This window comes from Somniosus microcephalus, chromosome 18 (assembly GCF_052327205.1).
Source record: "Somniosus microcephalus isolate GS21.2 chromosome 18, FLI_Smic_1.0, whole genome shotgun sequence".
NCBI classification, from domain to species: Eukaryota; Metazoa; Chordata; class Chondrichthyes; order Squaliformes; family Somniosidae; genus Somniosus; species Somniosus microcephalus.
This window is the reverse complement of record NC_141004.1, coordinates 81,800,996-81,814,291: the sequence shown is the minus strand read 5'-3', so window position 1 is coordinate 81,814,291 and position 13,296 is coordinate 81,800,996. Positions and strand designations below refer to the sequence as shown.

The window sequence follows — 13,296 nt, the reverse complement described above, 5'->3', positions numbered from 1 at the left end:
TGCACCCTCCCCACACACCGTGCACACTCCCCGCACACCGTGCACTCTCCCCGCACACCGTGCACACACCCCGCACACCTTGCACACACCCCGCACACCGTGCACACACCCCACACACCTTGCACAGTCCCCGCACACGGTGCACACATCCTGCACACCGTGCACACTCCCTGCACACCGTGCACACACCCCGCACACCGTGCACACTCCCCGCACACCGTGCACACTCCCCGCACACCGTGCACACACCCCACACACCGAGCACACTCCCCGCAAACCGTGCACACTCCCCGCACAAATTGCACAGTCCCCGCGCACCCCGCACACACCCCGCACACCGTGCACACACCTCGCACATCGTGCACAACCCCCGCACACCGTGCACACTCCCCGCACACCGTACACACTGCCCACACATCGTGCACACACCTGGCACACCGTGCACTCTCCCCGCACACCGTGCACACTCCCTGCACACCGTGCACACTCCCTGCACACCGTGCACAAACCCCGCACACCCTGTGCACTCCCCGCAAACCGTGCACACTCCCCGCACACCGTGCACTCTCCCCGCACACCGTGCACACACCCCGCACACCTTGCACTCTCCCCGCACACCGTGAACACACCCCACACACCTTGCAGATTCCCCGCACACCGTGCACACACCCTGCACAACGTGCACACTCCCCGCACAAGGTGCACACACCCCGCACACCTTGCACACACCCCACACACCGTGCACACTCCCCGCACACTGTGCACACTCCCCGCACACCGTACACACTGCCCACACATCGTGCACACACCTGGCACACCGTGCACTGTCCCCGCACACCGTGCACACACCCCGCACACCTTGCACTCTCCCCGCACACCGTGCACACACCCCACACACCATGCACACACCCCGCACACCGTGCACACTCCCCGCACACCGTGCACACTCCCCGCACACCGTGCACGCACCCCGCACACCGTGCACACTCCCCGCACACCGTGCACACTCCCCACACACCGTGCACACACCCCGCACACCGTGCACACTCCCCGCACACCGTGCACACACCCCGCACACCGTGCACACACCCCACACAGCGTGCACACTCCCTGCACACCGTGCACACACCCCGCACACCGTGCACACTCCCCGCATACCGTGCACACACCCTGCACACCGTGCACACTCCCTGCACACCGTGCACACACCCCGCACAACGTGCACACTCCCCGCACACCGTGCACACAGCCCGCACACCGTGCACACACCCCACACACCTTGCACACTCCCCGCACACCGTGCACACACCCTGCACACCGTGCACACTCCCTGCACACCGTGCACACAACCCGCACACCGTGCACACACGCCGCACACCGTGCACACTCCCCGCACACCGTGCACACACCCCGCACACCGTGCACACTCCCTGCAAACCGTGCACACTCCCCGCACACCGTGCACACTCCTCGCACACCCCGCACACACCTGGCTCACCATGCACACTCCCCGCACACCGTGCACTCTCCCTGCACACCGTGCACACTCCCTGCACACCGTGCAAACTCCCCGCACACCTTGCACACTCCCTGCACACTGTGCACACACCCCGCACACCGTGCACTCTCCCCACACACCGTGCACACACCCCGCACACCTTGCACTCTCCCCGCACACTGTGCACACACCCCACACACCTTGCACTTTCCCCGCACACCGTGCACAGACCCTGCACAACGTGCACACTCCCCGCACACGGTGCACACACCCCGCACACCGTGCACACACCCCGCACACCGTGCACACTCCCCGCACACTGTGCACACTCCCCGCACACCGTGTACACACACTGCACACTCACCACACACCCCTCACACTGTGCACACTCCCCGCACACCATGAATTGCCGGCGGTTCAGGAAATCGAACAATTTATCTTCCCAGTAACCCTTCTCTCTGACACTGCCACTGACGGTCTCTCCCTGTCTGTCTGATTCTTTGGTTTGATTACAGAGAGCGAGATCAATCTCCCGGCAGTGAGGGGCCACGTTCCGATGAAGCTTTTCTGCAGGTAATGAGGGATGGACACAGCAGGGAAAAGGGGGGATTCAGTCACAGCCCGTGTGTGTGTGAGGGTGAGCTCTGGTACATGGACAGTACACACCGGGGGAGCAGTGAGGGTTCATGTCCCATCACTGGGTTCAGACAGAGGGCCGGGACACTGACTGTGGATGAGAATGGGGAGAGGGGAGTGGGTGAAATAGTGGCAGAATCTTCTGAACAGAATCCAAATTATATCGACTACATTACCCATATCCACCCTTTCTGTTACTTCTTCGAGGAGTTGAATATTATTGGTGAACCCTGACCTTCCCTGTGAAATCCGTGCTGACCACTCTTTGTTATATTTTCAGTTTCCAAATGTTTTTCTGTTACATCTTTGAGGAAGGATTCCATTATCTTTCCTACCACTGACGTTTAGCTAATTGTTCCGTAGTTCCCTGGGCTTGTTCGTTCTCTCTTTTATATATAGTCCTGGCATTAGCTGTCCGCCAGTCCTCTGGCACTGTTCCCTTTTCCAATGAATATTTTTGATATATATGTAACAATGCCTCTGCTATCTCTTCCCTAACTTCTTTTCATATGTGTGGATGCAATCCGTCCGGACCAGGGGTTTTATCCTCTCAAAGTTTGACGATGTTATCCATTATCTCCCCCCTTTCTATCTTATTCAGACATGGTGTGTCATTACTGGCTCGTTTGTTCTTGGGTTTTAGTGCGTTATTTTCTCCTGGACACTATTGATCATTCTTTTAAATGTTACCCATTGCTTTTCTATTTCTATCTTTGTCAGTATTTATTTCCAGTTTCCATTCTAACCCCCTTAAAATGATCTTTTTCCAATTTATTACTTTGGTATTTGTCTTACTTATGTCCTTCTCAATCTTTAGCTTAAACCTTATTATGTTGTGATCACTATTGCCTAGATGTTCTCCGAAACTTACCTCTCTTACCTGCTCTGGTTCATTTCCCATTACTAGATCCAGAAGTGCTCCATCTCTTGTTGGGCTTTTTACACACTGGGTAAGGAACGAGTCCTGAACACGTTCTATAAACTCCATTCACTTTACCCCTTTCACCACCTCTTCTCCCCTGATTATTTGGGGGTAGTTAAAATCTCCCATGATTATTATTCTATGTCCTTTACTCATTTCACATATATGTTTAAATATTTCTTCCTCCGTTTCCTCTCCAGTTGGATGGCCTGTAGGATACCCAATTAGCGTGATCCATCCCTTATCTTTTATTTCAATCCATGTGGATTCTGTTTCTAACATTCTGTTAGTTAAGTCCCTTTTTCAAACTGCCATTATGTTGCCTCTAATGTGTATAGCGACCCCACCCTCCTTCTACCATCCCCATCCTTTCTGATTATGCTATACCGCAATGTCGATAATCAGTGCTGACTGCTTGCCCTTGTTAAATGTTGCCTGTATTCAGGAGTTAATCGTGGCAGAGGATCAGTTGATGTTGGGAAATGTTCATTTCTGCGGGTTTGCCGACTGAGGGAATTGGGTGAAATTATTAGTGATGATTTCCCTCTGGAGTCTCGCTAGTTTCCCACCGTGATTCTGGGGGGTGGGGATGAGAAATTGGGCAGTGAGCTGGTCCACTGGATCCTGCAGCCCATCGCCACTTCTGGAATTAGTGTCTGATGGAGAGATTGACAGAGAAAGAGACTGAGAGCAAGAGAGGTTTTACAATACACGATTCGTGAGGATTGTCTTTAAATCGCTGATTGGACGCGGTCCCTTTGTGTGTTCTCCCTTCCAGTTGGAGGCGGAGCTTGTCTCTCTGCGCAGTAAACAGGACGAGACCAGCACTGAGAACCTCAAGCTCAATCTGACCAATCAGGAGCTGGAGGCTCGGCTGGAGCAGATCCAACAGGAGCTGCAGGAGGCCCAGGATCGGCTGGTGGGCCAAGAGGAGGAAGCAGCTCAACAAGTGGAGAAAGAAGGGTAAGAGATTCCCAGGAGGTGTTGTGTCCCATGGAGCATTTGATCGTCTCAGTCATTGCCCCATCCCTGTATCCTCTAATCGCACGCCACACACATATTTCCAGCTCCTTCCTCAGGACATACATTATTAACTGCGTCGCCCCCAGCCTCTCTCACCCACTACACCATGGGGCAGAGATTCCACCAAATATCCATTCTGATTTGAAGGTTGTGATGTCCTGAATTCTCTCCCAGTCTTACATCGGAACAGTGGTGGGCCATTCAGCACTTCGAGCCTGTTCCGTCATTCAATGAATTCATGGCTGAATCCAATAAGTTCTTCCCCTTGATTTATTTTGGGCTCTCTTCTATTACTGGTTGTGGTAAACCACTGTCATACCTGTCTGTGTCTGTATGTGTATTCCACTAGGTACAGGTCTGGACATGCCTCGGCTGACTCCTCCCACTATTCCAGGTATATAAGTGACTACCTCCCAGTCCCTTAGTATTCTGGACGGGTCGACCACTCGAGACAAGACCTTCATTCTTTAGTTAATAAAAGCCTGATTGTTACTCGCTCAACTTCAGTCTTTTGAGTAATTGATGGCGCATCACTGGTATTCTATCCTCTCCCTCTATAGTGAAAATGGAGACAAAGTCCTCACTTAACAAGTCTGGCATTTCCTTCTTGGCCATTATAGTCTCTCCTGCATCTGTCTTTACTGGGCCCACATTCCTGCCTCACCTCTCGCTTTCTCTTAATGAATTGATAAAACCTTTAACTGTTGGTGTTGATATTCTTTGCAAGTTTCTTTCTCTTTTGCTATTTCCCACCTTTGCTGGATTTACCCTTTTACCCTTTTCCTTGCCTGTGTGTGAGCCTTTTCCCTTCTCTTGATACTGTCTCTTACCCCCTTTGTTGACCAGGGTTGCTTCACTGCACAAGTGGAGCTTTTGCCTGTTGGGGTGTGTACTGGGTTTGGATTGTACCAAATATCTCTTTGAATGTTTCGCACTGTTCGTCTGTGGATTTACCCAATAACAGCTCAGCCCAGATTTCTGTGGTCAATTTATTTCTCATTCCTTTGTTTGAGACTCTCTCTTCTCCCGCTCAAACCTGAGATAAATTCAGTCGTATTATGGTCACAATTTCAAGATGCTGCTTTACCGTCAGATGGTGAACTAATTCTGGTCCGTTGCTCATCACTAAATCTACTATAACCTGCTCCCTTGTCGGTTCATAGAAACATAGAAACATAGAAGATAGGAGCAGGAGTCGGCCATTCGGCCCCTCGAGCCTGCTCCGCCATTCAATGCGATCATGGCTGATCATCCAAATTCAGTACCCTGTCCCTGCTTTCTCCCCATATCCCTTGATCCCTTTAGCCTTAAGAAATATGTCTAACTCCTTCTTGAATATATTTAATGACTTGGCCTCTACTGCCTTCTGTGGTAGAGAATTCCACAGGTTCACCACTCTCTGGGTGAAGAAATTCCTCCTCATCTCTGTCCTAAAAGGCTTGCCCCTTATCCTTAGTCTGTGACCCCTAGTTCTGGATTCCCCGACCATCGGGAACATCCTCCCTGCATCCAGTCTGTCCAGTCCTGCCAGAATTTTATAAGTTTCAATGAGATCCCCTCTCATTCTTCTAAACTCCAGTGAGTATAAGCCCAATTGACCCAATCTGTCCTCATACGTCATACCTGCCATCCCAGGTATCAGCCTGGTGAATCTTTGCTGAACTCCTTCCATGGCAAGAATATCCTTCCTCAGATAAGGTGACCAAAACTGCACACAATACTCAAGATGTGGTCTCACCAAGGCCCTGTACAACTGTAGCAAGACATCCTTGTTCCTGTACTCAAACCCTCTCCCTATGAAGGCCAACATACCATTTGCCACCTTAACCGCCTGCTGCACCTGCATGCTTACCTTCAGCGACTGGTGCACAAGGACACCCAGGTCTCGTTGCACTTCCCCTTCTCCCAATCTATTGCCATTCAGATAATAATATGCCTTCCTGTTTTTGACACCAAAGTGGATAACCTCACATTTATCCACGTTATATTGCATCCGCCATGCTTCTGCCCAATCATCCAACCTGCCCAAATCATCCTGTAGTTTTTTGGCATCCTCCTCACAGCACACACGTCCACCCAGCTTTGTGTGATCTGCAAACTTGGAGATATTACATCAAGTTCCCTTGTCTAGATTATTAATATATATTGTGAATAGCTGGGGTCCTAGGACCAATCCCTGCGGTACCCCACTAGTCACTGCCTGCCACTCGGAAAAAGACCCGTTTATTCCGACTCTTTGCTTTCCATCTGCCAACCAGTTCTCTATCCAAGTCAATACATTGCCCCCAATCCCATGTGCCTTAACTTTACACGCTAATCTCTTATGCGGGACCTTATCGAAAGCCTTCTGAAAGTGCAAATACACCACATCCACTGGTTCTCCCTTATCTATTTTACCAGTTACATCCTCAAAAAATTCCAGTAGATTAGTCAAGCACGATTTACCTTTTGTAAATCCATGTTGACTTTGTCCGATCCTGTCACTGTTTTCCAAGTGCTCTGCTATTACATCTTTTATAATGGACTCTGGCATTTTCCCCACTACCGATGTCAGGCTTACCGATCTATAATTCCCCGTTTTCTCTCTGCCACCTTTTTTGAATAGTGGGGTAACATTAGCTACCCTCCAATCCATGGGAACTGTTCCAGATTCCATCGAATGTTGGAAGATGACCAGCAATGCACCTACTATTTCTAGGGCCACTTCCTCAAGTACCCTAGGATGTAGATTATCAAGCCCTGGGGATTTATCGGCCTTCAATCCCATCAATTTCCCTAACACCATTTCCCTACAAATACTGGTTTCATTCAGTTCCACCCTTTCATCAGACCCTATGTTCCCCGACATTTCTGGGAGGTTATTTGTGTCGTCCTTTGTGAAGACAGAACCAAAATCTGTATTTAATTGGTCTGCCATTTCTTTGTTCCCCATTATAAATTCCCCTGATTCTGACTGCAAGGGACCTACGATTGACTTCACCAATCTTTTTCTCTTCACATATCTATAAAAGCTCTTACTGTCAGTTTTTATGTTCCCTGAAAGCTTACTCTCATACTCTATTTTCCCTTTTTAATTAATCCCTTTGTCCTCCTTTGTTGAATCCTAAACTGCTCCCAATCCTCTGGATTACTGCTTTTTCTGGCCAATTTATATGTCCTCTCCTTGGATCTTATGCTGTCCCTAATTTCCCTCATTAGCCACAGTTGAGTCACCATTTTTGCTTTATTTTTATGCCAAACTGGGATGAACAAATTCTGCAGTTCATCCATGCGATCTTTGAATGTTTGCCATTGCCTATCCACCGTTACCCTTTGAGTGACATTCCCCAATCAATCCTACCTAATTTGCACCTCAGACCATCGTAGTTTCCTTTATTTAAATTCAGGACCCTAGTCTCTGAGTCAACTACTTCATTCTCCATCTTAATGAAGAATTCGATCACATTATGATCGCTCCGACCCAAGGGGTCTCGTACAAAAACAAATTGTTGGCGAACACTGCCCCAACTCCTGTCTCGACACTCATTGCCTTCACCATTTGACCTGTTGTGCTTTCCCCAGTCTATGTGGCCAATCGCAGATCATTTCTATTCCTCCCTCTCTTTGCTCATCAATCTATTTTCATTCAGTGTAATTTCTCCTTCCCGCCCCAGTGTTGACCCACATTAAACTGCGTCCGCCGTCGATTGGCCCGTCTGTGTTATTGGTCAATTTGTATTTAACTCGTCCGTTACACAGAATTACATCGAATTTACACCACAGAAAACAGGCCCTTCGGCCAAACCAGTCGGTGTTCATGTTTATCATCCAGACGAGCAGTGATCCTAATCCCACGTGCCCGCCCCATTCCGATATCCCTTTCTGCTCTGTTGTTCTCTATTCTGTCCCATCCCTTCCGAACATTAACCACCTCCATCAAGTCCCGCTGTATTCTGCTCCATTCTAATGAAAACAGCCTGAACATTCCAACTCTTCCTGTGTATTAGTATTTCTCACACCGGGCAGCATCATAAGAACAGAAGGAATAGGAGCAGGAGTCGGCCATTCGGCCCCTCGAGCCCGCTCCACCATTCAGTAAGATCATGGCTGATCTTCTACCTCATCTCCACTTTCCTGCACTATCCCCATATCCCTTGATTCCTTAATATTCAAAAATCTATCGATCTCTGTCTTGAATATACTCAACGACTGAGCCTCCACAGCCCTCTGGGGTCGAGAATTCCAAAGATTCACCACCCTCTGAGTGAAGACATTTCTCCTCATCTCAGTCCTAAATGGCCGACCCCTTATTCTGAGACTGTGACCCCTGGTTCTAGACTCCCCAGCCAGGGGAAACATCCTCGCTGCATCTACCCTGTCAAGCCCTGTAAGAATTTTTTATGTTTCAATGAGATCACCTCTCATTCTTCTAAACTCTAGAGAATATAGGCCTAGTCTACTCAATCTCTCCTCATAGGACAATCCCCCCATCCCAGGAACCAGTCTGGTGAACCTTCGTTGCACTTCCTCTATGGCAAGTATATCCTTCCTTAGATATGGAGACCAAAACTGTCCACAGTACTCCAGGTGTGGTCTCACCAGGGCCCTTCATCCTAGTGAATCTGCTCTCTATCCTCTCTAATTCCTCCACATCCTTCCTATGGTACAGAGCTCCCTATCTCCCTGAGATCCCCCTCCCGGCCACAGAGCAGTCATCGCCCTGTTACAGTCGGTGCTGGTGAAGACAGTGTAATCCTGTTCTCCCTCTGTAATTCCTGCTCCGCAGATTTCAGAGAACTCGCTCAATCCGACGCCGAGCGACTCGCAACACGTCGAGCAAACCGGACCCCCTGGGAGAGGATCCTGGGCTCCCTCAGCTGAGGGTCGAAGGTCAGGAAGTGACCGTGGGGACTGGCGGTGATGGAGATGGAGCCTGTGAGGAAACAGCAGCAGCTTCAGCAAGAGATGGAGCAACAGAGAGAATCAAAGAGGTAGCTGGGCCCGGGAAGCAGGCTTCTCCACTGTTAGACCAGCAGCAAGGCCTCATTCCTGCAGGAACTGGCTCTCCCAGTGCTGTCTCCACACAGAGACTCAGATCTCCTCTTAGACCAGAGGGACGAAGGGTCCCAGCCGTACTGGAACCCGCTCTGGATCAGAGTCAGGCTGTCCTGGTTTAGGTCTCAGTTTGTGTCGGCTACTCCTTCAGGGAAAGGTCATAACAAAGAATATCGCGGGAAGACCAAGCGAAAGAATGGCCGCTACTTGGGTAATGTCTAGGAGTGTCACGGGTTTCCCAGCGAGATTCTAGGGGCTAGGGATTTGAGATCAAGTGAGGAATTAACCAGCTAGATCCTGCAGCCTTATACCAGACTGAGAGAGAGACAGGGGAGAGAGTGAGAGAGATAATCAGAGAGGTGATGTGGAGAGAGCGAGTGAGGCTGACAGAGCAAGAGGGATGATTATAGAGACAGAGAGAGTGAATGACACTGAGAGATATGGAGAGATGGTTTAGAATAAACTATTTGTGAGGATTGTCTTTTAATCGGTGATTGGACACGGACCCTTTGTGTGTTCGTCCCTTCCAGTTGGAGGCGGAGCTTGTCTCTCTGCGCAGTAAACAGGACGAGACCAGCACTGAGAACCTCAAGCTCAATCTGACCAATCAGGAGCTGGAGACGCGGCTGGAGCAGATCCAACAGGAGCTGCAGGAGGCCCAGGATCGGCTGGTGGGCCAAGAGGAGGAAGCAGCTCAACGAGAGGAGAAAGAAGTGTAAGAGACCCTGTACACAGCCCGCACACCGTGCACACACTCCACACACCATGCATACACCCCGCAGACCTTGCACACTCCCTGCACACCGAGCACACTCCCCGCACACCGTGCACACTCCCCGCACACAGTGCACACTCCCCGCACACTGTGCACACTCCCCGCACACCGTGCATACACCCCGCACACCGTGCACACTCCCCACACACAGTGCACACTCCCCGCACACCGTGCACACTCCCCGCACACCGTGCACACACCCCGCACACCGTGCACTCTCCCCACACCGTGCACACTCCCCGCACACCGTGCACACTCCCCGCACACCATGCACACACCCCGCACACCATGCACACACCCCGCACACCGTGTACACTCTCCACACACAGTGCACACTCCCCGCACACCGTGCATGCTCCCCGCACACCGTGCACACTCCCTGCTCACCGTGCACACACCCCGCACACCGTGCACACATCCCGCACACCGTGCACACAGCCCGCACACCGTGCAAACATCCCGCACACCGTGCACACAGCCCGCACACCGTGCACACACCCCACACACCGTGTACACGCCCCGCACATGGGGGACACTCCCCGCACACCATGCACACTCCCCGCACACCGTGCACACTACCCGCACACCGTGCACACTCCCCCGCACACCGTGCACACACCTCGCACACCGTGCACACTCCCCGCACACCGTGCATACACCCTGCACACCGTGCACACTCCCCGCACACACCCTGCACACCGTGCACACTCACCGCACACAGTGAACAATCCCCGCAAACCACGCACACTCCCCCGCACACCGTGCACACACCTTGCACACTGTGCACACTCCCCACACACTGTGCACACGCCCCGCACACCGTGCACACACCCCGCACACTCCCTGCGCACCGTACACACACCCCACACACCGTGCACACTCCCCCGCACACCTTGCACACACCCCGCACACCGTGCACACACCCCACACACCGTGCACACACCCCGCACGCCGTGCACACTCCCCGCACACCTTGCACTCTCAACGCACTCCGTGCATGCACCCAGCACACCGTGCACTCTCCCCGCACACCGTGCACACACCAGCGCACCATGCACACTCCCCGCACGCTGGGCACAATCCCCGCACACTGTGCACACACCCCGCACACTGTGCACACACCGCGCACACCTTGCACACTCCCTGCACACCATGCACACTCCCCGCACACCGTGCACACACTCCGCACACCGTGCACACACCCCGCACACCATGCATACACCCCGCACACCTTGCACACTCCCCGCACACTGTGCACACACCCCGCACACTGTGCACACACCTTGCACACTCCCCGCACACCATGCACACTCCCCCCACACCGTGCACACACTCCGCACACCGTGCACACACCCCGCACACCGTGCACACACTCCACACACTGTGCACACACCCCGCACACCTTGCACACTCCCCGCACGCCGTGCACGCACACCGTACACACACCCCGCGCACCGTGCACAATCCTCACACACTGTGCACACTCCTCGCACACCGTGCACACTCCCCGCATACGATGCACACACGCCGCACACCGTGCACACATGCCGCACACCATGCACACTCCTCGCACATCGTACACACACCCCACGCACCGTGTACACACCCCGCACACCGTGCACACACTCTGCACACCATGCACTCTCCCGGCACACCGTGCACACTCTCCGCACACCGTGCACACACCCGACACACCGTGTACACACACCGCACACCATGCACTCTCCCGGCACACCGTGCACACACCCCGCACACCGTGCGCACAACCCGCACACCGTGCACACTCCCCGCACACTGTGCACACTCCCCGCACAACGTGCACACTCACTGCACACCATGCATACACGCCGCAAACTGTGCACACACCCCGCACACCGTGCACACTCCCCGCACACCATGACTTGCCGGCAGTTCAGGAAATCGAACAATTTATCTTCCCAGTAACCTCTCTCTCTGACACTGCCACTGACGGTCTCTCCCTGTCTGTCTGATTCTTTGGTTTGATTACAGAGAGCGAGATCAATCTCCCGGCAGTGAGGGGCCACGTTCCGATGAAGCTTTTCTGCAGGTAATGAGGGCTGGACACAGCAGGGAAAAGGGGGGATTCAGTCACAGCCCGTGTGTGTGTGAGGGTGAGCTCTGGTACATGTACAGTACACACCGGGGGAGCAGTGAGGGTTCATGTCCCATCACTGGGCTCAGACAGAGGGCCGGGACACTGACTGTGGATGAGAATGGGGAGAGGGGAGTGGGTGAAATAATGGCAGAATCTTCTGAACAGAATCCAAATTATATCGACTACATTACCCATATCCACCCTTTCTGTTACTTCTTCGAAGAGTTGAATGATATTTGGTGAACCCTGACCTTCCCTGTGAAATCCGTGCTGACCACTCTTTGTTATATTTTCAGTTTCCAAATGTTTTTCTGTTACATCTGTGAGGAAGGATTCCATTATCTTTCCTACCACTGATGTTAAGCTAATTGTTCCGTAGTTCCCTGGGCTTGTTCGTTCTCTCTTTTATATATAGTCATGGCATTAGCTGTCTGCCAATCCTCTGGCACTGTTCCCTTTTCTAATGAATTTTTTGATATATATGTAATAATGCCTCTGCTATCTCTTCCCTAACTTATTTTCATATGTGTGGATGCAATCCGTCCGGACCAGGGGTTTTATCCTCTCAAAGTTTGACGATGTTATCCATTATCTCCCCCCTTTCTATCTTATTCAGACATGGTGTGTCATTACTGGCTAGTTTGTTCTTGGGTTTTAGTGGGTTATATTTCTCCTGGACAATATTGATCACTCTTTTAAATGTTTCCCATTGCTTTTCTATTTCTATCTTTGTCAGTATTTTTATCCAGTTTCCATTCTAACCCCCTTAAAATGATCCTCTTCCAATTTATTACTTTGGAATTTGTCTTACTTAAGTCCTTCTCAATCTGTAGATTAAGCCTTATTATGTTGAGATCACTATTGCCTAGATGTTCTCCTACACTTACCTTTCTTACCTGCACTGGTTCATTTCCATTTCTAGATCCAGAAGTGCTCCATCTCTTGTTGGGCTTTTTACACACTGGGTAAGAAACGAGTCCTGAACACATTCTATAAACTCCATTCACTTTATCCCTTTCACAACCTCTTCTCCCCTGATTATTTGGGTGTAGTTAAAATCTCCCATGATTATTATTCTATGTCCTTTACTCATTTCACATATTTATTGACATATTTCTTCCTCCATTTCCTCTCCAGTTGGATGGTCTGTAGGATACCCGATTAGCGTGATCCATCCCTTCTTATCTTTTATTTCAATCCATGTGAATTCTGCTTCTAACATTCTGTTAGTTAAGTCCCTTTTTCTGATTGACATTTTGTTGTCTTTAATGTGTATAGCGACCCCACCCTCC

The 13,296-nt window shown here is 51.3% G+C and overlaps 1 protein-coding gene across 1 annotated transcript in view; it reads left to right on the top strand.

The window, feature by feature from the left end:
- LOC147105410 (uncharacterized) overlaps window positions 1–13,296 on the top strand; it is a gene marked incomplete at its 5' end in the record, with an annotated part of 278,987 nt that overhangs the window by 125,114 nt on the left and 140,577 nt on the right. Inside the window, 3 exons of the mRNA XM_086011725.1 lie at window positions 8,845–9,049; window positions 9,644–9,828; window positions 11,899–11,956. Of these exons, the coding sequence (XP_085867851.1) occupies window positions 8,845–9,049; window positions 9,644–9,828; window positions 11,899–11,956 (448 nt within the window). The remainder of the gene's footprint in view (window positions 1–8,844; window positions 9,050–9,643; window positions 9,829–11,898; window positions 11,957–13,296) is intronic.